At 39.8% G+C, this 26,197-nt stretch overlaps 1 protein-coding gene across 1 annotated transcript in view; it reads right to left on the bottom strand.

Moving 5' to 3' along the window:
* The window catches only part of IPCEF1 (interaction protein for cytohesin exchange factors 1), a 144,221-nt gene that overhangs the window by 34,067 nt on the left and 83,957 nt on the right, over window positions 1-26,197 (bottom strand). Inside the window, exons 6-9 of the mRNA XM_036316679.1 lie at window positions 14,733-14,806; window positions 12,690-12,761; window positions 5,487-5,545; window positions 3,880-3,968 (exon numbers count right to left, since the gene is read on the bottom strand). Of these exons, the coding sequence (XP_036172572.1) occupies window positions 3,880-3,968; window positions 5,487-5,545; window positions 12,690-12,761; window positions 14,733-14,806 (294 nt within the window). The remainder of the gene's footprint in view (window positions 1-3,879; window positions 3,969-5,486; window positions 5,546-12,689; window positions 12,762-14,732; window positions 14,807-26,197) is intronic.

Here is a 26,197-nt window from a genome sequence, read left to right as displayed (position 1 = left end):
GCCAGAAGAGCAGGCTGAGGAGCCGAACTGTTAAAGCAAGAAACAAAAATGTAAGAGCCAATTTTAGAAGAATCTGAAAATCAGTTAAATGTTCAAACTATAGAGCTTATGATACTTTTTTGCATCTTAAAGAGAAAGCATGCAATTTTCTTTTTCTTAACTATGTAATCACTGATAATTCTTTTACAACTATCTCACTTGCAAGCATTTGAATTATTTTATATAGTCCACATATCAACAGATCAAGTAAACTTTAGTAAACAGCTGTGCAAGATTTATCCTACTAGGATTACATTTTAATTTCTAAAATTGATTTTATCACTTCCTGTGCTTAAGAGACTTCCTCCTCTGCCACTGCCCAATGGCCACCATGTGCAGTGTTTGTTTTTACTTACCTTTTCTTCGTTGATTTTTTTTCATCATTTGGATATACTAGTAAAGGAATTGTACTTGTGAAAAGCAGCCAAATATGTGACTGCCATGTTAAAAGTGATCTGCATGAGCTTCCTGCAGCTAGAATTATCAACATTTATATTCTCCTTTTCTCCTGTGTCAGATCCAGGTGGATCACCTATTGGGTGGTCTACCTAACTACATTCAAAATCTGACCATTCCATGTCTCATCTATGCCTTGCTCTGAATCACCACTGTGTCTCTCACTAGATTTCTTTGCTTTTATACTTAGCCCCACCTCCCACGGTCGCTCCCACACAACAACCTGAATGGTCCTTTCAACATGGAACTTGATCACTTCCCTCCTCTGCTCAAACTTTCCCAAGGCTCCCTAAATAACGCCAAACAGCACAGGCTGTACATGGTGTGGCCACCACCCGTCCATCCTCATTTCCTGCTGCTCTCACCTTTGTCACGCTGCTCCCACCACACTGGCTTCCTTGCATTATCCTCAATGCACCAACGAGATCTTGGCTTTAACTGTCCTCTATGCTTGGACACTCCTTCCCCAAAAATCCACCAGGCTGACTCTCACCACCTTTCAAGAGTTTTGTTCAGATCTCAGTTCTCACCCAGGCCAGTCCTGGCTTCCTATTCATTGTGACAACCCGACCTCCAGCACTCCTGACCCCCCTCACTCACCCTGCTCTACTTCTACTGACAGAGCAGATAATAAGCATCAGTTTCCTTCGACTAGAAGTTTAGGTCCACAAAGAAGTGAGTCAGTGTCTTTTTTATTCACAGATGTGTCCCAAGTATTCAGAACAGTAGCTCTCAGCAAATATTTGTTAAATGAATTAATAAGCATGTAATCACAGATCAAGTTTTCAGGCAATGATTTTTAAAGATTAAGTTTAGCGGGAAAATGCAGGGTGGAGCAAAAGTAGGTTTACAGTTTTCAGTATGCAAAACACAGTTTATTCTTGTATTATTATGTATTAGTTATTGTATTATTTTCCATACAAACAACTGTTGCCCCACCTGGTATGCAGGATAGGTTTTTAATGGTTGTGATAGCTCTTAAATCACTTTGTAATTTATAATATTGGGTCTTAAAGGTGGACGAAGTTGGTTCTTTTTTTGCTCTTTTGTGATTTCAGGGAATCATGAATAGTGATTTCTACAAATGATCTTCCATAAAACCTACAGACTCCTATCTATTTTGAGCTTTTTTACTAGGCCTGTCAAAAAGCTCGCATTTCTAACTTCTCTGTGAATAAATGAATGTCTCGTCCCCTGCCCACCCTGTGAGGCCTTCTCAAGGAAAAGGAACATAAACAAACACCTCTTGTTCACTCATTGAAGACCCTGTCGTGTCCCCTGTGATTCAGCCGCTAGAAGCAGAGGTCCACGTCCGTGTGGTGCTGAAGTCCTACCGCTCATCTTTCCTCCACAGCCATTAGAATGACTGGATATTAGACTAAATTTTTAGGTCAAGATTTTAAAATTTTTTGAGAAAGTTTTCCAGGATAATATGATTTTATATTTCTGAGTTCATCATTCCAAAATGAAAGTTTATTACCCAATTTTTTTAAAAAAACAAGAACTGAGTGGGGGGGCGGGGGGGTACTGTTTTCACCTAGGCTTGTATAGCTCAGTCAAAGCTAGACTGCATGAGGTTGAGCCAAAACAACAACTTGAGTCACACCCTGGAAAAAGTTACTATGATTTTTAAAATTTCATCTGTTTAAATAAAAAGCTTAAATGTTATGTTAACCAAGTGTCTTACATGTCTGTTTTTCAGAAACAAGAAGAAACAAAATCTGCCTGGGAAATATGCAAGAATGAGGAACATATTCTATTTCTAAGAAAAACAAAATCTAGCTCTTCAATATTTATCTATTTCTAACATATTTCTTCAGAAAAAATGTTAGTCCTAGTGGCCTTCCAGAAAATGCTCAACACAGAACTTGAAGAAATAACATATGAGTGATGACCCCCAAATTCTAAAGAATCCTTCCACTTCAATGACGTAACTTACTGGTCTCATAAGCACCCCTTCAATTATTTGTTTTAAAACAGCATTCCCTGTAATGGCATGTGAGACGGTCATGGCACAATGAGGCTGAGTCATGACCCTTCATCTAAGACAATAATTGGTTGCATTTACTTTCACCGAGTAAAGTCCTGGGTACCTGACAATGCTTCTAGTAATCTATGATACTAATTTGCCATTAAAAAATGGAAATCACAGTATTTTAGAACTAAAATAAATCATACAAGAGTCATATATGGGGGACCGTAGGAGAGAGAAGGAATTTCAGGAAGACAAGGAGGGAGAACCAACCAATCCTTTTATGTTACAGGTTAAAATAGGAGAAAGAGAAAGGGAGTAAAAAGAGAGAGAGAAATTCAACGGAAACATATGCTTCTCTATTAAATCAACAAGGAACATCTATTAAAGGCCCCCTCGACTTCTTTAGGAGCAATAAAGGGTAATCAAATAAGAACATTGTTAAGAGCTGGGAGACCCTCTGAGATCTGGAGATATCATTAAGTTTGATATAGATAAAATAAAAGATTTTTCACAATTCAGAGACTGATTCCAAAAGAGGAAGACCACATTAACAAAAAGCTATGAATGTATGAAGAAAGGGTAGGCTGCAAGACTAGTTCAAAAACTAGTCCAAAATTTACCATATTCAAAATTTAATTTTATTTATATCTCATTTAATTTTGGCTAATCCTATTTAATAGATATTTTTTTAAAAACATTCATTCAGTAAATATTTATTTATGGTTTGGCTGCTAGCCAAATAAATTAGAAAAGTGACCATAAACCTGCACTGGCAGAGGGTAAAACAGGAGAGGTTGTTATCTAATTGATATTTAACACCTTAAATCCAGGACTTGGCAAAACAAAAATCCATTAATAACCCGAACTTACATTGGATACTTTCAAAGCTTAGACTCAAACCTGGACTGTTCTCTAGTGAATATACAGAATCATTCCTTGTGAAGATTTAACGCACTAAACCCACTCCTGGCTTCCAGCCATCTTTCTGGCTCTAGTTTTCTCTTAATGCTGGTATCTTTATCACCTGTACATGAATTTCACATTGTAGCACATGCGCCTAGGCATGGCCCTTTAATTTCTCTCTGAGAGTAAGTAAGGTCTAAATAAAAGTTACAAAATGAGTCTATGCAAGCACTGGCCTGTCACCGAGAAGCCGTCTTTATTACCGCGAATCCTCTGAGAATGATACATCTGTGGGTCACGCACAAGTACTCCAAGTTTGTCATACGAGGGGGTTGCTATGGAGAAGGCTCAAAATCAGCACCCTGAGAATTGTTCTTGTTCTTTGGCAAGTATCTTAATTTAGCCTTTCTAAAAATTTATCAGTCAAGGTCATTTCTACCCAATTGGAGGGAACGACATCCATGCACTTGATCAATGAACAGCAGACTAATTTCGTGGGTACATACCAAGGGGGACAAAGTCTCCGAAGAGATAGGAGGCGGTGCTGTCTCCACAGCTATTTCTGGATCATCCTGTTCACTCTCACTGTAGCATTCTATAACAGAAATGAAAATGCTTAATGTTTCCATGGTCATGGCACAGGCTATCACTTACGCCATAATGCACGAGCAGAGGTCTGTCCATCTGGCTAGTGCAATTCCAACCCAATTCAGAAAGTACTCATCTAGTGAGCTATTGGGTGCAAGGGGGTTACAGGAGAAGGGAAAACCAGTGGCCACATCAGGGTTTCTGCCCTCAAGGAGCGTCCAACCCACAGGAAGAGGACTCCCCATAGGTAGCTCAGGCAAAATAAAATAATTCCTCATATATTAAGAGAGCATAAAATCAATAGTGATTAATTCTGATCCCAGGAACCATAATGAGCTGAAATTGAAAGAATAAGCAAACCATCAGTGGTGCCAAGAGTGATGCTAGTAGCAGGCCAACAGTGCAACTATATGAAGCCCCTAAAAGAGATGGTGGAAAAATAAACTGGAAGGTTCCTTGAGGCCATATCATGGAAGGCCTTACATACCAGGATAAGGAGAGGCTTTTATGTAGTTATTTTTTTCAACATATCAATGTACTTTATTTTTTTAAATCTTTATTGTTGAAAGTATAACATCTGCCCCCCTTTCCCCTCACTGACCTCTTCTAACCACCTCCCCCAACCCCACCCCAGGCCTTTACCACCCTATTGTCTATGTCCATGGGTTATGCATACATGGATACAAGTTCTTTATTTTTTCTCTTCCGACCCACCTACCCTCCCCACCTTCCCTCTGACTTTACAACTAGAACCATTTATTTTTTGGGAAATAGGACCAGGGAAATAGTTAGCACATTGATTTCACAGTATTGTAATGCATCTCTCTATTGTTTTAAGCCTAGTTGCCACCGTTCTATGTCTAAATTAAGATTGTTTGATTTTGTTATCCAAAGATATAATTCTCTAGTTCCAATTGCCAAGTTTTATGTGGTTTGAGCATTTCAGAATAGCATCAGCTCTGCGACCCTGGCACCTAACGCCTCTTCTTTTCCATATGAAGGAGCACTTGCATCATTAAGGAGAATCAGAAGCCTGTAGCTGTGAACCCTGAAAGCTACAGACTGGGCTGAAAGACTGAGATTCGGCCTGTGTCCCAATCTGACCTTCAGGGTCCTAATACAAACTTAGGGTAATTACTCTCAGCACACATCTGGTGGAAATATTAAAATATCAGAAAGGAAACAGTGGGATGAAAGTTACCTGTCTAGATCATGATGAGATGATGCCTATGAGTAAGAATCCAGTAAGTGAGGCAATGAAACATTTGCATTGGCAATTGTGTGAGATGTCACTGAAGCCTCCAGTTGCTAACGAGTGGGTGAAGTGTGAACAGTATGCCCAGCCAGCAGAGGAAGCTCGATTCCATGCTGGCGAGTCTGTGCGATTGTCTCTGCATGCTTTCAGATAATTTTAAATGCCAACGAATGTTTCATTAGGACAAGGCAATGTATAGAACTTGACATGGTTTTTTCAACCTATTCTAATTTTCTTGCTAAATTTTCATAATTTTAAAATAGAACATACCTTCGTCTTTTGTAGTGGATTCATGATGGGTTACAGATAATCCAAGCTTGTTTAACCACCTACAATTTAAATAGAAAATAAACATTTGACCAAAGAGATTCACCTTTCCCTAGACCATGAAAGAAGATTTTGGGCCAAACTTTATAATAAACTTGTCAGAATCCTACGGTCAGTCTAAAGATTTCCAGCACAAATTTGTGGTATTGAAACCTAAGACTTCTGGTTTCACAATATTTTCATTACTTAGGGCACTTTATAAAATATATATTTTTTATTGATTTTAGAGAAGAAGGGAGAGGGATAGAGAGATAGAAACATCAGTGAGAAGAGAGAATCATTGATTGGCTGCCTCCTGCACACCCCACACTGGGGACTGAGCCCTCAACCTGGGCATGTGCTCTGACCAGGAATCGAACCATAACCTCCTGGTTCATAGGTCAATGCTCAACCACTGAGCCATGCCAGCCAGGCTACTCAGGGCATTCTTTGCAAGAAAAGAAAAGAAATGAGGTGGCCCATTATCCAGTTGACTACTGTGGGTAATATTACATGTTCTAAATAGATGAACAAACATATTTTTTGCAATTATACATTTGAAATTGTTAGCAACCATGAAAATCTTTATTATTAAGTTTAGTAACTTTACCATTGAAGTTTTAGCACTGTAATTCTTAAAATGTCTGTTCATTTCACACAAAAATAAAGAAAAGATCACACATTTTTAAGCCAGAATTTTTATTTTAATCAGTAAAAGATCTAGCTAGAGCTAGATAGGTATTCCTAAACTGGGGAAAATTTTAATTCCTTGAATAATGTTATGTAAAACAAAAACTGTCCATGTCATCTCTTCTATTGATTTACCATTTTGTTGGCCATGAATTCCAACTAAACATCAATAACAAAAATAGAACTAGATGACCCTTAAGGAACTCAAACTTGGCTTATGACTTCAGGTGACTGCAGTTCTTTCTCAAGGGTTTTGCTAGGAACATATTTTATAACACCAAATTTTTAAAAGATATAAAAGGTCTATTTCATATGCTCCTAACTATATAACCTATTTAAAGGGAAAATACTATTTGGGGGCGGTGATCATTAAGCAATTAATTTTCCACATCTTTCCAGTTTTCTGTATTTTTAAAAATGTTCCATATTGTGTATTACTTTTGAGAAACCAGAGCCTTTAATAGTGGCCCACGTCTACCAATACCAACAAAATAACGATGCTATGCACTTCAGGATTCACTTACTAGTATCCCTTTCACTTCCCTGAGACCTGTAACGCCTCATGAACAATTTACAGGCCACACACCAAGGACAGAAGTATTGCACATTCCCACCTGTCAATCAGTTAGGAATCTTTACCCAGCCCTCCATCTGCCATGGCCTTGCTGCATTTTTTAACAGAAAATATAAAATGAACTGGATTGCTAAAAATAAATAAAATAGGACTGCCTGCGAGGAAAAGGTGAGTCCCAGCCTCATCTCTGAAAACCCCTTCAGCACCATGAGTGGCTCTTAACGGCCACTTAAAACTGGAATAGTACCTGGGCCCAGTTCGTGCCATTGGCACTGGAAAAATGTTCATCAAGACCCAGCAGAATAACAACAAAACAAGGAAGCAGGAAATCCTACCAAAACAATGCAAATGGCTAATAAACATATGGAGAACATTCTCAGCTTCAACTGTTTTTTGGGTAATGCACATTCAAACACAGGAAAATATTTTTCATCACTAGATGGGCAACATTTTAAATATTTCTGATTTCTAGAATTTAGGAGAAAACATTGTAATCTTTTTTGAGTTGAATATGAAAATCGATGTGGCCAATTCAATGCAGGCAATTCAATGATAGTATTTAAACTTTAAATATCCATCCTTTTTGCCCAATGAGTCTAACTATAAATATCTAGCCTACAAAACACAACTTCATTACACAAATGACAAAAACAAGAAAATAAAACATAATACAATATAATTGTCTATCAATAGGAAAATGGATCAAGTATGGCATTCTATCGGTACCGTGTTATGGTGGAGCTAATAAAAGGACAGGTGGGAAGCCTTGTAATGACCTGGAAAATCCTACCATACTGTGAAGTGAAAAAAAGAAAGTGAAAACATGTTTAGGCTGATTCCATGTACTTTTAAAACTATGTATCTGTATACATCCACAAACTGATATGCAAAGACAGCCTCAGGAAGGCTATACAGCATACTGTTAAAAGTGGTTAATCCCAGGGAGAGAAGTTGGGGATATGGGGAGGTTTTCACATTGCATACTTCTGTACTATATGATTCTTTTATCTATATTTTTTATTGATTTCAGAGAGGAAAGGAGAGGGAAAGAAAAATAGAAACATCAATGATGAGAGTGAATCATTGATCGGCTGCTCCCTGCATGCCCCCAACTGGGAATCGAGCCCGTAACCCAGGCATGTGCCCTTGACCAGAATTGAACCTGGGACCCTTCAGTCCACAGGCTGACACTCTATCCACTGAGCCAAACCAGCTAGGGCTGTATTATATGATTTTTACAAGAATATATTTTATGTGTCACCTAACTAAAAGAAATATTTAAAAGCACATTTTTAAACATTGATTGGGCAAAGCACAATGAATTTAATGATTCACTTTAAAAATACCAAAAATAAACTCATTCTTAGTTTATACATAATTTCATAATTATATAAGCTAATCCCCCCCAAAAAGTATATAAAAGTGAAATAGACAACCCATTTTGACATATCAAGACAAAAATGGTTTTAAATTGAGAATGCCTGAAACAAGCAGACACGAAAATACAGAAACAGCAGAATGGAAGGGTATTGATAATAAAAAAGGATTCCTCCCAGCCATTACCCCAAAGCCATGTCCTTTTACTAGTAATTTCCATGGTTAGTTACTTGCTGTGAAAAACTGGCAATTGATCAGAATCTTGTTTGAGTGTTTTCTTTCCAGCACCCACTGGCTTAGAGCACCTCCTTTGCTAAGAACATTTTAGTTAAACATCGAGGCAGTAGAAAATTTTCTATTTGTGGCTAAATAGATGGATGCACAATAAGACTGGTATTTACACAGAAGATGACAGATGTTCCCGGGAGTGTGTTGTATGTTGACTTGCCGTGAATGTGTGTGTTGGAGAAACACAAGTGCTAAGAAATTGATGTGAAAACAAAGCACATGCTTCCCGCAAGCACCGTGGGAGAAAGGCAGCTACCACCGGCCTCTGTTCAGAAACCAGCTCTTTCATTCCCCTTCACCACTTACCCTGTCCTGATACATCGAGGGTCCCTTCAGAGCACACGGCATAGCTATTAACCTTAACTGCCTTTCCCTTCATCGTCCCAGAGAGAAATGTCACCACCCAAAGTGCCATTTCCCAAAGAGGAGGGTTTCTAAAGCAGAACCCATCTCTACAGATGCCCTCACGCCCTCCTTCCCCAGCATCTCGGCACCCCCCTGAGAAACACGCAGCCACGTGATGTACTGGCTCCAACAGGCCACCTCAGTAGGAAAAGAAACTCCTCAGGGGCTAATGCAGAACAAACCCTTCAACACCACATGAACAACCTTGTGGGAGACGTTAGCCTGGAGGCCCCAAGAGATTCTGCATTGATGGCTATTAGAAAAGCCATCTTCAGAATAATAAAACTTAACAATCTATATATATAAAAGCCTACGTGGCCATTATGACCCATCCACCGAACAACCAGTCAATCAGTCTCTATGATGCCCACTGACCACCAGGGGGCAGGCGCTCAATGCAGGGGCTGCCCCCTGGTGGTCAGTGCGCTCCCACAGCCAACCTCCTGCAGCCAGCTAACCTCCCCACAGTCCCTCCCTGCCGGAGTCCAACCCCAGCAGGTCCAGGGGTCCCCAAAGGTGTGGATGGAGTCGGCGAAGAAGGAATGACACGGAGACGGAGTTCAGTTGATCAGCAGCCTAGCCAGGATCTCTAGCCAGGATCTCCAGCCAAGTTCTGGTCTGGATCTCCAGAGAGGTTCTGCTGTTTATTGTCTTGTTACATCCGTATTTATACCAGTTGATTTTAATCCTGTCAATTTCTATTACAAAGGTTAGGGCGTTTCTTATCTCCATTCCAGGGAGTAAAGATTATGTAGCTTAAGCATGATTGTTTGTAGTGATTAACTACCCGCCTGGTACTTAGTTAAGGAGTTTCATCCCCTCCCTGACTTCAGGGAAAAATCCCTACCTGGGGAAACAACCTTTCTAGGAGAGGCATCCCCTCCCTGACTTCAGGGAAAAATTCCTACCTGGGGAAACAACCTTTCTCGGAAAGGTGACCTTGGTTAAAACACACAGCACTAAGGGGAGCAAACATATTAAGAACAGTATGCTATATACGCCAGGTCCCTTGAAACATATGCTGTGCAGATGTTTCTATCCTGCAGCGACTGTGTCAAGCAGCAAGAATGGACCGGCTTCCGGCACCTCCCCTCAGCTGGCCAGCCCTGATCAACCCCAATTGGGACTGGGCGAGATGGTTCAGATCGACCACAATCTCCGGCCAGGCTGAGGGACTCCACCCATGCACGAATTCATGCACTGGGCCTCTAGTGTATCATAAATCAAAGAAATTATGATACATTTGGGCACAGACAAAATGGGCCGTTTGTCTATGAGTGGCCGCATGGACAGTTTTAAACTCTAAAGGTCATTCCAAACTATGGGATCAGAACACCTTACATTCAAATTTCAATTTACACCTTGCTTGTAGGCTGGAAAGATAAGTGTTAACATGATTTCAAGTAAAATTAATAGATCTTCACAACATAGACTGTCAATAAGATCTTGGCTTTGGTAACTACGAAAGGTTTTGACTTAGCCAACCAGGCAGAGTGTATATGTCTTAGTTATACAGTGGGGCCTTGACTTACAAGTGTCCCAACTAACGAGTTTTTCAAGATACGAGCCGTCTCTCGGCCAATTTTTTGCTTTGAGTTGTGAGCTAAAATTCGGGTTACGAGCCAGCTTCAGATACCCCACCGCTAGTTGGCACAGAGAACGTCACAGTGAACTCCACAACATCAGCCCAGCATCACGTGTCTCACTCGTTCACTTTTTGATTTAACATATGAGTAATTTGAGTTATGAGCTCTGTCACAGAACAAATTAAACTCGTAAGTCAAGGCCCCACTGTACTAGTAGTTAATACGCATGCAACTCTGCTTGCTGTCAGATCTCTGCAAATGGAAAACATGAAAACTGAAGATAAGTGGACTAGAAACATAAACATAAACTGGAAAAGAAGGTGAGCAAGAAGCAAAATAAAACAGATGTGTGATTTATAGAGCAAATCTGCCTGAACTGTAACAGGTTTAATTACTTTGTACTGGTTCACAAATGTATTTTGCGATGCCGGAAGAGAAATTGACAGATAACAAAACACTGAGCACTAACTGTTTCTCTGGTAAACTCGGTCTCACCCTTCCCTCGTCAGAGAGAACAGAACCACTTTGAAAGATCCAGCCACAGGATGGGTAGGAAGGATGTAGACAGGAAGGAAGCTGGAGATACAAGACGCTGTTTGAGAGAAGCCAGGGACAGCAGGAGGCTATGAGGGGAGGTGGGGGAGGGGGGCCACTTGGGGTTAATGGATGGCTCAGCTCCAGGCTAACTGGGGCTCCAAATACTGCTAGGCAAGACATTAAGCTTTCCACACACCCCTTCCACCCCTAGGGCTTGCTAGTCAATAGGATTTAGAGTTGCTCATGTAAATAAAAAAGAGCTTTGACAGTGAAGTTTTAAAAATCTTCTCCTTTTGTGTGTCTGCTCTTATTTTTTTCAGACACTTGAGAAAGCCAGGAAGGAAAAGCTAAAATCAGAAAGAGGGAAGAAACCACTTCTCTCTTTCTCTAAGTAAACAAAAGACTTGTTTGAAAGACTCAATTGTCAATTCCTTGCCTTGTTATTTCTAACACTGGGTTTCTCAATAAGAAGCTCTTCTGCCCTCACATGAAGGGTTGTGGTGGGGAGATGAGTGTAGGGAACCAATGAGAAGGCTTCTAGCTAGGCTGGGCTGCTCACGGGATATTCTATAAGGTTTGTGTGTGCTTGTTCGTGTATGCTTGGTGAAAAGCAGTTTTTCTTTAAGTTTCTAGAGCAAGAAGGCAAAAAGAAGTTATATACGGCAGATAGAACAGAAAAATCATTATATGTAAATAAATAAAATAGATTAAGCCATAAACTCCATGAATAAATTATGTCTGCATCCTTTATTTCTAGTGCCTTGGATCTGCTACAATGGGACAATAGCAGGTGTTCCATAGACATATTTTAATTAATTATGTAAGGTAATAAGAGACACTAAGAATTCTTGCCCTAGCCAGTGTCAGCCTAGTGCACAGGGTCAAGGGCAAATACCTGGATTGCAGGTCTGATCTCCCATCCTGTCCGGGGGCAGGTGCAGGAGGCAACCAATCAACTGATCTATGTGTGTGTCTCTCTCTCCTCCTCCCTCCCTCCCTTCCAGTCTCTTTTAAAAAAAAAATCAATGGAAAAAGTATCCTCAGGTGAGGATTAACAACCCCCCCCCCCCCAAAAAAAAAAAAAAAAGAGAGAGAGAAAGACACTAAGAATCCTGAAAATAAAGCTTAGAGTGCTCTCTGAAGCCTCAAGCAGGTAGTACTAGATGCATACAGTCCACTTATTTAAACAGAACAAATGGGAATCAGGAATTTAGGGACATAAAACTTATGTCAGCTATACCCTGAACAAGAATGTTCTGCAAAATATTTGTGATTGCACATGGGGAGCTAATAAATGCATGAATCATCATGGTATCACACAGCACATATGAGACACTATAAAGACCAGAATTCTGAAAGCTGCAAGATCAGTTATATAATACTTTCCAGCCTTCTCCCTGTGAGTCTGATTCTCATTTTAACATTCTCTTACAATTATTTGTCTCTTCCTTTCTCAACTTAGTGGTTCCCTCAGAAGATTCTCATTACTTCTTCCAAAAATAGCCATTTTGATATGTACAGTTCTCCAAAATGCTCCCAAATACTAGAGAAGAAAGCAAGAAGACTTTGTAGCTGCTAAAGAAATTAATCCTTAAAGCATGACAAGTTAATAAAACAATAACGGATATGAACATCTGATTAAAATTCAAACACCTGTCCAAAGTAAGACTATTCCCATAGAGATTGGATTTAGCAATTCCCTCTACTTACACATTCATTTCTTGCGTATTCTCAGCTGCAAAATAAAAGGTCTTGATCTGTGGATGGCTGATCTTGAAAGCACTTGAAGGGGGAAAGCACAGACACATACAAAATTAGTGCTTGGAATCATCAATGGGTTTGAAAATAAATCAGTCAAATATAAATATAGTAAGTACACCTGCTTTCTTTGTAACTTTACAGGAAGTAATTTAGTCACATTAAATACCTATTGTCAAATCTCTATTTCATTTCGAAAACAGAGGGTTAATTCATCATGTATGAACATCAAGAACAGGACTGTGTCAGTGGTTTCTATTTAAAACATATGAGCATATTCTTTTATTTTCATTTACTAACTTCTTTGCTATTGAGATAATACATTAAAATATAGAGTGATGGAGGTGTCACTTCAAAATACTTAGATCAGCTCCTTCAAGAACAGTCTAATTCAATCAAATATGTGTGAGCATTTGTTTACATGAAAATAATCCAGTATAAAACTTCTGGTGACCCATCAAAAACCTTACCCAGCCACTCTCTAGTACATAAAACATATGAGGTAGACTTAGTTTCAAATAAAAGTATAAAACATTAAAGATAACAAATAATAAAGTGTTTCCCCTTTACCATTTAGACCGGAAGTCCTACAGTACGGGGCAAGGACATTTATAAATAGTTTGGTCAAAACTACAAGAATCATCACAAACTTGTGTATCACTGGATATGTGCAGCTACACCATCGTGGCAAGGGCTTAAAGCCAGCACCAGTTTATTCATTTTCTTAGAAATAAGCGAATCAGTTGCTGATACTAGTAACATAGATCAAAGGAAATGCGCTTTTCTTTTCTTTTTAATATATTTTATTGATTTTTTTTACAGAGAGGAAGGGAAAGGGATAGAGAGTTAGAAACATCGATGAGAGAGAAACATCGATCAGCTGCCTCCTGCACACTCCCTACTGGGGATGTGCCCGCAACCAAGGTACATGCCCTTGACCGGAATGGAACCTGGGACCCTTGAGTCCGCAGGCCAACGCTCTATCCATTGAGCAAAACCAGTTAGGGCAGGAAATGCCTTTTTCTAACAAAACAGGAAAAGATGTCAAAGGTAGAAGAAAGATTAAGAAAAAGGTGAAGAGGACACATATGCAAAATGCAGCTGGATGCTGTCAAGAACACCTGACTGGGAGGCTGGATAGCTGGTCTACAGCCAGCCCTTCCATGAGTTCTAGACAAGTCCAAACTCTCTGGGCTATTTCCTTCTCAATAAAACTAGGACCACGGCCCTACCCAGTTTGGCTCGGTGGATAGAGCGTCAGCCTGAGGGCTGAAGGGTCCCAGGTTTGATTCTGGTCAAGGGCATGTACCTTGGTTGCGGGCACATCCCCAGTAGGGGGTGTGCAGGAGGCAGCTGATGGATGTTTCTCTCTCATCGATGTTTCTAACTCTCTATCTCTCTCCCTTCCTCCCTGTAAAAAATCAATAAAATATATTTAAAAAAAAAAAAAAAAAAAAAAAAAAAAACTAGGACCACGGCTGGTGACTCTTTTTCCTGTTTGTTCTCAAATCTTTGGACTTGATTACATCAAGGTGTCATCCCCAAGTCTAAGACATCTCAAGAGAATTTCAAGATTGCTACTGATAATTCTATTATAAACTAAGGAAAAGTAGTCTTGCTATAATATAGACAGCTCTGGAGAATTCTATTTAACTAGTCATTCTCTTCACAAGGACAAAACTTTGACATCTGACCTCCCTGCCAGTTCTGGAAGGGAGCTTGGTTTTAATTCTGTCACAGACACAGTTGTCAACAACATGCCATGCCAAAGCTCCATGCGGTTTTAAAACCCATCTGCTCCACAAAATGCAATTCCTGAAAATAAGAGGTTAAAAGCTTCTATTATTGTTGGGGTGCCAACCCATGAAGCTCAAAGTTCTCAGACATTGAGTGTTACTTTCATTAACTTCCAAATCACCACATCATCCAAGGAACTTTATGAAGGGATAGTATTATCCTGGCTCAGAGTTTTGTGGGAAATAATAGACAACTTACTGCTTTTTTCTGCATTCAGATGCTTTCTCCACAGTGAAGTCAGGCAGGTTGACAAATCCTTCAGCTTTTTCGGCCTGAAACACATACATACCACATATATGAATCAGTGCCTTAGTCTTGCAGTTAGGTTATTGAGATTACATACAATGAATAAAGAGAGCATAGATGAAATAAAGGAGAATCAAAAGATATCTTCCTGAATCAGCACTGGACTTATCCGAGATACACATTTTACTAGAGAAGTTTGATAGTCTCCTGTAAAGTTATCTATAAGCTTCCCATCAGTAGTAACATGACACAGCTTAGGGATGGACAGCCATTGTATGGCGCCCAAAGGACCTGCCCCGCCCCTTCCTCTCTTCCTAAACCATCAGAGCTATGCTTTCTGCTGAGCCTATAGGTATCCTCAGCATCATTCCCATCCTACTCCTCTAGGAAGTCACAGCACATAAGATGGAACCTAATTAGCACTCATATATGGTGGACAGAGGCTTGACTCGAGTTAGTAAATTGAGGTTTATATCATAGATTTATCACTTATTGGTTGTTATATGACTTAAATGAGTTCAGGTAAATAAAACACTTAATGGACACCCAAAAAACATTATTTCCTCTCCCAAGACTTTAGGAAGTTCCTTGGGGAAGAAAGCACAGAGTCATATCTGGTAAAATCTCAGCTCCATAACCGATCCCTCAGAGTTCTTTCTACACAGGAAAGACTGCAGAAGAAAGAGGCACTTTTGAGACATAATATGAATGCCATTTTAAATCATCAATATTTTTATAGGACATGTAATCATTCTTCCACCTCTCTAAGAATTTGTTAATTTTTACTATATGGATAAAATTTAACTGAACCACAAGGCAGTGGCTAGATTGCTTATCACAGATAGAACTCAAATATTTTTCCATCTACACTGGTGTTGCATGGAAAAGTACAGACCACAAGATTAAACATAAATGAGTCAGTGGTTATTAGGAGATAAGCAAAAATTGATTTTGAAAATACAATCTAAATTTTTTAAATCAGCTTGCTATCAAATTTGCACCATGGGTGCTCTTACTTTACTTCATCATCTGTCTCTTTCTCTTATTGCCAACTAGAATGTAACTTGCACTCTTTTCTTCAGGAAAATTAAGCTGAAATATCCAACCTTATGCCTGTCCCATCGTTCCTCTCCTACATGAGTCAATTTACGCAAAACATTTCACTTGAAATGCTTTCTTCTTATAAGACTCAAAATTCAATTCTAAAGGGCACTTTCTAGATCAGCAGTTCTCAACCTGTGGGTCGAGACCCTTTTGGCGGTCAAATGACCCTTTCACAGGGGTCCCCTAAGACCATCCGGCATATATTTACATTACAATTCATAACAGTGGCAACATTACAGTTATGAAGTAGCAACGAACATAATTTTATGGTTGGGTCACAACATGAGGAACTGTATTTAAAGGGCCAGGAGGTTGAGAACCACTCTAACTACTCCTTGCTCTCTTTCTATGGGTCTTTTTCTCCTGTCCATTTCTTAAATGTCACTGTTTCTCAGATTTCTGACCACAGACCTGTTTTCTTTTCATTCTAATACTCTCTGTGGGAGATGCTACACACTCCCCTGGCTGCATGTACTGCCATTATATACACACACCCCAAATCTATACTTCAAACTGGATTCAACCCAGAGATCCCATCTCAGGGATCCAGTTGCCCAGTGTACATATTCACATAGGTATTCCATGGGCTCCCTGTTATGGACTGAATGTGTCCCCCCCAAAATACATATACTAAAGCCCAAATCCCTAGTGTGATTTGGAGTTGTAGCCCTTGGGAAGTAATTAGGTTTAGATGAGGTCATGATGGTGGAGCCCCAGGATGAGATTAGTGCCTCGATAAGAAGAGCCCGCAGCACCTCTCTCACCTCCATGTGAAGGTACAGCAGAAAGAAAGCCCTCACCCAATCTGCCAGCACTTTGGTCTTGGATGTCCCTGCCTCCAGAACAATGAGAAATATATGCTTATTAGTTAAGCCATCCAATAATTGGTGTTTTGTTATAGCCGCCAAGCTGACTTAGACATTTCCTAAGAATGGTAAATCCAAAACCAAACCCATCATCTTACTCCACAAAATGCCTGTTCCTCTTCCTCCCGTGTTTTCTACTTCAGTGGACGACATCCCTTTCTGCGCTGTAGTCAAAACAAGAAATATGAGAAACATCTTTGCCTCTTCATCTCCTTCTCAGCATCCATGCAGGTTGTATCATTGCTGCCTCTGTCTCAGCTCTTCAATCCATCTGTTATCTACCACCTCCTTCAGATCACCATTAACTTTGACTTGAATTACTGAAAAAGTTCGCTACACTGGTCTTCTCCCTAATTCTGTCCTTTCCTCCATTTCAGTGTCTAAATCACAGCAACAGCAAACCTTCATGAACATTCTTCATGTCACTTTTTTCATTAAATCCTACATTGTTCCCAACTGCCCTCGGATGAAGTCTACATGCTTCAGCAGAGCATAAAAGGCCCTTCATAAACAAGTCCTGCTGAATTACGCAATTTTATCTCCTGCGTTGTCCATGCTCCTTACTAAACCAAAAGAAGCAAAAAACTAAAACACTGAAAACACTTCCTTTGAATTAAATTAGAACTGAGACTGAATTGATAGCATTATTAGTCTCTAGACAATTTATTTTCTGTTCAAAAAGCCCATCTCAAAAGATAACAATATAAAAGTTAATCAACAAAAAAAAAATGAAATATATATGTTTTTTACCAATATTTTTTATGTATTTAAAATAAATCAACATAGCCCTAGCTGGTTTGGCTCAGTGGATAGAGCATTGGCCTGCAGACTGAAGGGTCGATTCCAGTCAAGGGCACATGCCCGGCTTGCGGGCTCGAACCCCAGTAGGCCCCGTGCAGGAGGTGGCCGATCAATGATTCTCTCTCATCACTGATGTTTCTCTCTCTCCCTCTCTCTTCCTCTCTGAAATCAATACACATATATATTTTTAAAATCAACATAAAAGATAAGTTGTAAATCTATATTTGGGTGGATTTGTTTTCCACATTACTGAAATGGCTAAAATTCCTTCAACTAAGAACCTAAATAAAATTGAGGAAAAGATGCCTTAGTGTTTCCCAGGACATTTTTCCTTCATGAGCAAAGGCAATTTCCCACTATTCTGAAGCAAGATATATTCAGAATCAAAGCTAACTGTGTCAAAATTGTCTTTTCTTATTTGACTTGAACAAAAAAAAAGGATAATCACAAAGGGCAAATCCTAAGGGAATGAGTTTTCTCCTCTTCCTCCTGCTTTCTCTCCTCCTACCCCTCTCAGATTCCTTGTTGCTTATTACATTAACCAAAACAATGTCCTCGAATGGTATCTTTCCCCTTCAAGAATTCCTAACTTTCTGAAAAGTAACTTGAAAGTTCTGCATTGGTACCTGCAAACTTCCCTCTGTGTCCTAATGCCATAAAAAATTTGTTCTCTTGCCAGAGGTATCAAACCATCCCTTGCCACTGAGGAATCTTGTCTGACCAAGTCTCGTCTTATTGAGGAGCAAGACAGGCTTTGCTCTTTCGTGGTGGAATGTTCTACAGTCTCAAAGGTGCTCACCCTCACCAACCACTTTTCCCAGCAACGCTGACTTTGTTTGTCTTGGGGGATTCTCACCTGTGCTTCCTGCCATTAAGTAACCATACATTCCATTTTTATCAGGACTGTTAGGGTTACACATTCCTTTATTCGACATATCTATCTGAGTAGTATCTGAGTAGCTTCTTTGTGTTAGGCGCTGTGTGAGATATTTCAAGTTGATCAGTGAGCAAAACAGATCTTTATTCTCAAGGCGAAAGAGACAATAGCTCAACATATAAGCACATAAATTATGTAGCGTGTTATAGGCAATAACTGCTATGGAAAAAAAGTAAAGTTGGTCAAGGTAAAGGGGTTCTTTAAGAGCAGATTGCCTCTGCTCCGAGGCTCCTAATGCCCTTCCTACATCACTCCCCTAGAATCATCTCCAGGAATCAACTTAGGTGTGACCTTCTTTAAAACTCTTCCCCATTCCCTCAGCCTGGAATAGGTGCCTCCCCTCAGCACCCAGCACCAAGGGCGGACTTCACTTACATACTTCTTACTGTGTTTGCTTATCTGGTTATGTGCCTGTTTCCCCAATAGACTGTGAGTACTTTGAAGGAAGTACTCCTGTCATTTATATTATATCATTAATACTTAGGACAAGGCAAGTGTTCAACGCCTGTGAAATAAAAAATGAGTTTTATAAATGAATGAATGATAAGAAACTGTTTTTTTCCTCTGACAATAAAGTGCTGAAATGAGATGCAGAAGCCACTTTGGAAAAACAGTTTAACGGTTTCTAAAATATATAAACATATAATTGCCATACGAACCAGCAATTCCACTTGTAGGTATCTACCCAAGAGAAATGAAAGCATACACCCACACAAAGATTTGCATGCAAATATTGTAGCAGCATTGTTCATAATAGACACAAACTAAAAACAATTTAAATATCCATCAACTGGTAAATAAATAGTATGGTATATTCTTACAATGAAATATTGTTTAGTGAACTATGAGCACATGCTAAAAGCATAAATGAACCTTGCAAACATTATGCTAAGCTAAGTGAAAGTTAGATACAAGAAATCTGTATAATTCCATTACATGAAGTGTAGAAAAAAAGGCAAATGTAAGGAGACCAAAGGTAGAATGTGATTACTTGGAGTTGGGGGTGAGAATGAAGATTAAATGCAAATGGGCATGAAGAATTTTATTGCTATAATAAAAATGATTTATAATTGATTTATTAAGATGGTGGCATCACTTGGTAAATTTACCAAAAATTATTGAATTGTAAATTTAAAAAGAATGAATTTTATGGTATATAAAATATATTTCAATAAAGCTGTTTTTCAAAACATGAGATGCAGGAAAAGTTTGGAGAATAAAAAGCTATCAATGAAATCCTTCCCATTGGGCTGTCAGTAAGACTTGAAAGAAGGTAAAATAGGAGGTCTCTGATGATCCTGCTTATGACTCAATATGATTGGTTCAAACATTAGACACATAACTGGTTTAATATTTCTTACAGTCTATGGTGTAAGCCTAACTATAGCTTCAATTTTGGACTACAGGAATTTTAGAAACAAAAATATTTTATTTTAAATTCACCACCCTTCAGACATATTTTTAAAATTGATTTAAATAGGACATCAAATTTTAATATTTAAATACAAATTGAGCGTTCATTGCCATCAAAAAGTCTGGCTTTTTCACATTATGTGGCAAAATAGACAAAATGACTTAAGTACCTGCATAAGTCAGAAAGGTAGAAGGGCAGACCTAGATAAATAAGAGTGATGTGTATTTTTCAAAGGCTAAGTCAGAGAAGACCAAACCAGCAACAGATGAAGTCTAATAGAAAAAAAATATTATGTATTTCATGGTTAAAAATAAAAGGTATCATTATCTTTCTATTCTCAGTGAAACCATATTACCTTGATTCAAAGAAACCTGATATTTTTTTACACTGTACTAACTCTGAAATCAAGAGGCATCTTAGAATCTACATGGACTTTCATTGCAGCATTCCCCCCTCAAAACCTGTCACTAAACAAATTACAGGTCTTTAAATAAAATCTTCACTTTGAGGGAAAAATCATTTTGAAAACAAAATATAGATTTTTTTGTAATATGCTTTTGTGTGTATGTGTAAATATGAATTTAACATTGTTGGGATTAGTTGAAATAAAATGTAAGTGAGGTGACCCAGTGACTCTCAGAACCCGGAGAAGCTGCACACTCCTGTTCTCCAAATGGGTGCGTGGTTTGCTCAGTGTTCCCAGCTCCTTGGAAACACGCAAAGTCTGAACTCTAAGCAAAGCTGCCCATTCTCATGTCACCTTAGGACAGTTGTCACTAAATTCTCATGGCACACACAGACTTGTGACTGCTAGAGAAATTTGAATTATAGCCTCTAAAACACAGGCCTAAAATCAACTGAGATGGAAGAAAACATAAAGCCAATAGTGAAGGTTCTAGTTCTACAGAGAAACAGTCTCAGACACGGCTGGTGGTCATGCAGAAGCAATGCAATGGAAGGAAACTGGGCAGTAACAAGCAAGACTGCATGGACCCACTGACCCAGGACCCCACTCCTAGGATCTGTCCTAATATAATGATGTGCAATGACATGTGCATTGCACCATTTTTGCAAAAAAAAAAGACTGTAAAGAATCCAAGTGCCTATCTTTTTGGGGGGAGGGGTGTTAAATAAACTGTGGCATCCACACGCCAAAAATAATGATAAGAAAATGGCATATGCTCATAGGGCAATCTCCAGGAAATGGCAAAAGAAAAAGATACAGTATGCCACAGATACAGTATGCTAATTTTGTGTAAGAAAAGAGAAATCGGGTATGCCTCAGTATACTTACTTGCTTATATCTACAAAAAGAATGAATGGAAAAATAAAACAAAAACAAAAAAAGGAGGAAGGAAGAGGGTAGAGGAATAGGAAGGAAAGCAAGACATATCTGGCTGTAATTTGTAATATAGTGTTGACTGTGGAATTGGGGTAAATGATATATATTAATAAAACAAACCAAAAAAAGAAGCAATTCCTAAAATTAAAAAACGAATAGAAACCAATGAACCTAACTGAATACAAGCCTGGTGACGTAACCCCACAAATAATGACTCCAAGGGCCCACAGAGCACAGAATTTTGACTATACATAGTGGGATATAATCTAAGACTTTTAAAGTGACATTGCTATTATTTTGTATATAGTTTTAGCAGTTTTTCCTTCTCTCCCTTCCCCCCAAATTGCATTTAATCTAAATGTCCCTTCCTCCCCTCCATAGGCGACAGTCCACGATGACACTGCTTTGTTCTGTCGGATGTGCCCTCTTCCTTTTGAAAAGGAAGTAGGCAGATTACACACCAAAGCAACCTCCACTCTGCACATATTGCTGGGCAACCAGGCAGAGGGTTGAGCCTATTAGCACTGGGCACTGAAAAATTTTAAAAAAGGATGTTTTGTTTTGTTTTGTTTTGTTTTGTTTTGTTTTGTTTTGTTTTCTTCTAGGTATCAGAAGCAGACCTGGTAGTAAGAATGCCTGAAGTCCCTTTAAGAACTATAATAATCTTGACTAACATCTAATAACAGATAACATTTATTGAGAGCTCAGCATAGTCCATTGAGGTAACACGATCTTAAACTTGAGAAGAAAATTAATCAACATCCAAGTGCTAGAATTTACGAAATTGATCGGTTTCTAACTTAGACAACTAATGGGCATTATACAACGGGCAAGTTATGTGGTATTATTGAAGTGACAGGCACCTCAGACCAGAACCCAGAACTCAGTTAAATAATCCTAAGCGTGAGATTGAAAAACGTCTTTAGTCACAACAAGGAGCTAATATGGAAGAGAATTTGCAGTGAATGGATGGCACAAAGAAAGGACCTTGGATTTGGTATCAAGTGTCTCAATGTAAGCCACCTACTGTGTGATCTTAGGCAGAGCACACAGTGAGAAAGCAGGTAGATCCAGCATCTCAAGGTGAACTCGATTTCACATAGATGTATATAATACTGTTACATTGTTAAAACTATAAAAAAACTAAGGTTTCATGATTTCATTATCTGAAAAGAATTAGGCAAAGGAATAAAAAGAAAGCAAAAGAGAAGGAACACCCCAGAAGACAAAGTTGAAATAACATAGGTTTTTCACTCTGTCCATTGTCAGCCGAGTCCTCTGAACAGCTGCTTGTGTGTGTCAGCCTTCCCTGTCCTCTTTGCATCAGACTCGCCACTGAAAGAAATATTTTAACTTCTTTGGAGAACAAACATGCTAGTAAGCTCACCATAGCCTTCATACATTATTTAGGGTATGTTTTTTATTAAACTACTAGAGGCCCAACGCACAAAATTCGTGCGTGGGGGCAGGGGGTCCCTCAGCCCAGCTTGCACCCTCTCCAATCTGGGACCCCTCGGGGGATGTCCAAGTGCCGGTTTAGGCTAACTGCCTCTGTCTGCAGCCCTGATCGCTCCTACTTTGCCCCCCTGCTGGCCTGATCGCCCCTACCTTGCTCCCCTGCCGGCCTGATCGCCCCTAACCGCCTCTGCCTCAGCCTTTGGCCTAAAAACCTAAGTTGCCTCTGCAGGAAGCAAGCTGGTGGGTCAGGGGAAGGTGCCACCCCATTACCCCGCTGATGCTGCCACTGCCGGCCTGAGTCTGGGCCCTTTGTAGCTGCGCCTTTGCCCTTAGCAGCTGCCCACGGCTGCCTGAGCCTCAGCCCTCGCAGCTGCTGCAGCTTTGTCTGGAAGGACGTCTGCCCTAATTAGCATATTACCCTTTTATTAGTATGGATTCTTGCATTTGGTTTTATCTAACATTACCCTATGACTATGATGGGATTTTGACCAAAAGATAATTTATTCTGACAAATGCCTAGAAATTCTACCTAGAAAACATTTAGTAAATGTTTTTGGCAAATAAACAGAAAAGCCCAATTTCCTCCAGACCCCACAGATCCTGGCATTAATTATAAAAATGGACTGAAAATGTCGATGGTGGTAACTATGATGGCGCTGAGGATGCCGAGGCTCTGACAAGGACAAGAGAAAAAGGGGCTCCGAGGGAAGCAGATCCCTTGTAGCAGGTGCTGCTGGGGGACGCACCATATCCCCCTGACCTAAGCACCCAGGGCCACTGGCCAGGACTCCCACGGACAGCACCTGCATCTCTCCGGGGGAGGGCTGCCCGGGCTGCCACATCCCTCTTCTCTACCTGTGCTGAGGTGCTGAGGGGGCACTGCCCCCAGGATGAGTCCTCCAGCAGTGACCACGGGACTTGGTGTGCACCGACCCCAGGTCCCGTCTGAGGTGCATATATTTCACAGGCGCTTGAGAGTCCCCCAGCAGAATGAAGCTTAGCTTCAGTTACCCACAGTCGTCATCTGTTTGCTAAGGTGAGCTTTCTTAGCTAACTGTCTACCCTTTTGCACTTCCCCATTCCCTCTCCAAGTATTTCCGGTATCACTTCCCAAATAAACTACTGGCATCCAAATTCTCTTCTCAGGATATGCTTCTGAGAAACCTGAACCAAAATGCCATTCCTTTCCAAGAAAATGACTCTACTCACGGTTCCTATTCACAAAAGCCCCACTGCCTGGCACCCTAAGCCCTCGTCATTATTTCCTCCTAACCATCACCCAAGGTTGACCACCTCACTAGCATGTGAGGTGGTATTTCGTGGTAGCTAGAAGCAACTGGCACTCTGTTCTATTTGTAAACCAGTTCTCCTCGCTCTCCATTCTTACTTACATTCCTCATTCTCTCCCTAGGGAGTCATATTTTAAATGAAATTAAGGTACTACTGAACTTTCTGGTAATCTGGCAGACAAAGATAGTCACTTCCTTCTGAAATACTATTTTCAAGAGAAATTAAGATGGAAACATCACAATGGAAAAGAAAGCACTAAGTAGGAAGGTAAGTTTTAAATGAATAAGGAGAAAATTGATTAAATCTCACTATTACCGAATAAATTACATCTCTTTAATCTAATAAAGTTCGTCTACCATTCATGATTAGAACAGAAGTGGGGAAGAGTAAATAAAGGAACTCCACTTAAGAAAAGTAAAAATCTTGTGCATTTGCTTTCAATATTAAAACTTTAGGAGAAACAAAGAATAAGTTTAGTTCTTTTAAAACCACGGTTAGTCAGTATACCATAATCTTTTTAAAATATATATATATTTTTTATTAATTTCAGAGAGGAAGGGAGAGGGAGAAAGAGACAGAAACATCAGCGATGAGAGAGAATCATTGATCGGTTGCTTCTGCCTGCCCCATACTAGGGAATGAGCCCACAACCCGTGCATGTGCCCTGACTGGGAATGGACCTGGTGACCTCTCGGTGCATTGGTTGACGCTCAACCACTGAGCTACACTGACCAGGCATTAGAACAATTTTTAAAGATGCTACTCGAAAAGTCATTATTTTCCAGTAAAGGATGAAAACCCATTTGCCACAGTAAGTTGCATAAGCTTCAGAGTATGAAAATAGTGGTTAATGTGCTACTGATGAGCACCGTCTCTTTCACCCCCCTCGCTCCCCCGGGTAATAGCTATTTCTCCACAGTTCTGTTGAACAGATGAGGAGGAGGAGGAAGGCCCAGACAGGTGGGCGGTTTGCCTGAGGTGTAAGGGGCTGCAGCATCCGGGTAGAGCCTGTCCTCCTGATTCAGAACCCAGGGATACCTTAGACTCTTCCTTCTGTCTTTTTGGAAGACATTGTTTCAAATAGATTCCCTTAAATTCTGACTCCTTTAAAAAGTACTCAACTTTTAAGAATTTCTGTTGCATAGCTTCCTTTTTGACGTGTTCTTAAAGTATGCTCCATGGGAGGCTAGCCACGGCAGCACGATGACAGATGAGTTTATCAGTGAGCTGGTCTGTGGGAGCAGCTGGGCCTTTGCCCCTTAAAGGAACGCGCTCCAGAGGGATGATAAATCCTCATGTAATGACTTCTCAGGAAAACCCTCAAATCCAACCCAAAGTTCAGCTCATCCCAGGGGCCACTTCTCATGCTATTGCTTGAGAAATGTACACACAGCCCTCATCACTCCGTCATGAGTTACCTGAACTCTACTTCCAGGTTAGCAACCCTGAGCTGAAGAATCCCCCAGGGCTGTCTAGCTGACTCCCCCGTTTAATGCCTTAAAATCACCCTTTACTCAGGAGCAGGAGGCAAATTTTAGAATTTCGAGCACAGGAGAAGCCACTGTTACCAAAAGAACCCATTTCTGGTGTCTGAAAACCCTTACCACAATTCTTTTGCCTCCTAAAATCACAATATGTTGTAAGCACATTTTACCTAAAGCATATCCAAAATTGCCTTTCTCTGTATACAATTCCTTTGATTTTTTTATGTTGTTTTAAGAAGCATGTGATCTTTTCAAAGTCGCTCTAAATTTTGCAGAGATAATGTTCTTGCCACAGTGTATTTGTAAAAAAATGGATGCATAGAGTCACAACACTGACCAAAGGGTATACAGCCGCATAAGAAAATGCAGAACTAGAATCCAGGTGACATTTCTCCTTTATACCATGCTGACAAAATCCACCTTCCTTCCTGCTAGCTTAAAAGAGTGACTAAGTTATCAATACACACATATGTACACATATGTGTTCACACACATTTCAATATATGTATACACATATTAACATTTATACACATATATTAATAGTTATACAAACACATGTTGATAGGTAAGTTAAATGTGTATTGCTTTATATTTAAGTTAGTATATGTATGCTTCTGTATTCTACCTGCTGTTAGCTATTTTAAAAGATGTTAGGCCCAACTGGTGTGGCTCAGTGGTTGAGTGTTGACCTATGAACAAAGAGGTTCGATTCCCAGTTACG

Source organism: Myotis myotis, unplaced genomic scaffold (genome assembly GCF_014108235.1).
Source record: "Myotis myotis isolate mMyoMyo1 unplaced genomic scaffold, mMyoMyo1.p scaffold_m19_p_7, whole genome shotgun sequence".
NCBI classification, from domain to species: Eukaryota; Metazoa; Chordata; class Mammalia; order Chiroptera; family Vespertilionidae; genus Myotis; species Myotis myotis.
Note: the sequence above shows the minus strand (reverse complement) of the source record. Positions and strands in the feature narration are given on the sequence as shown.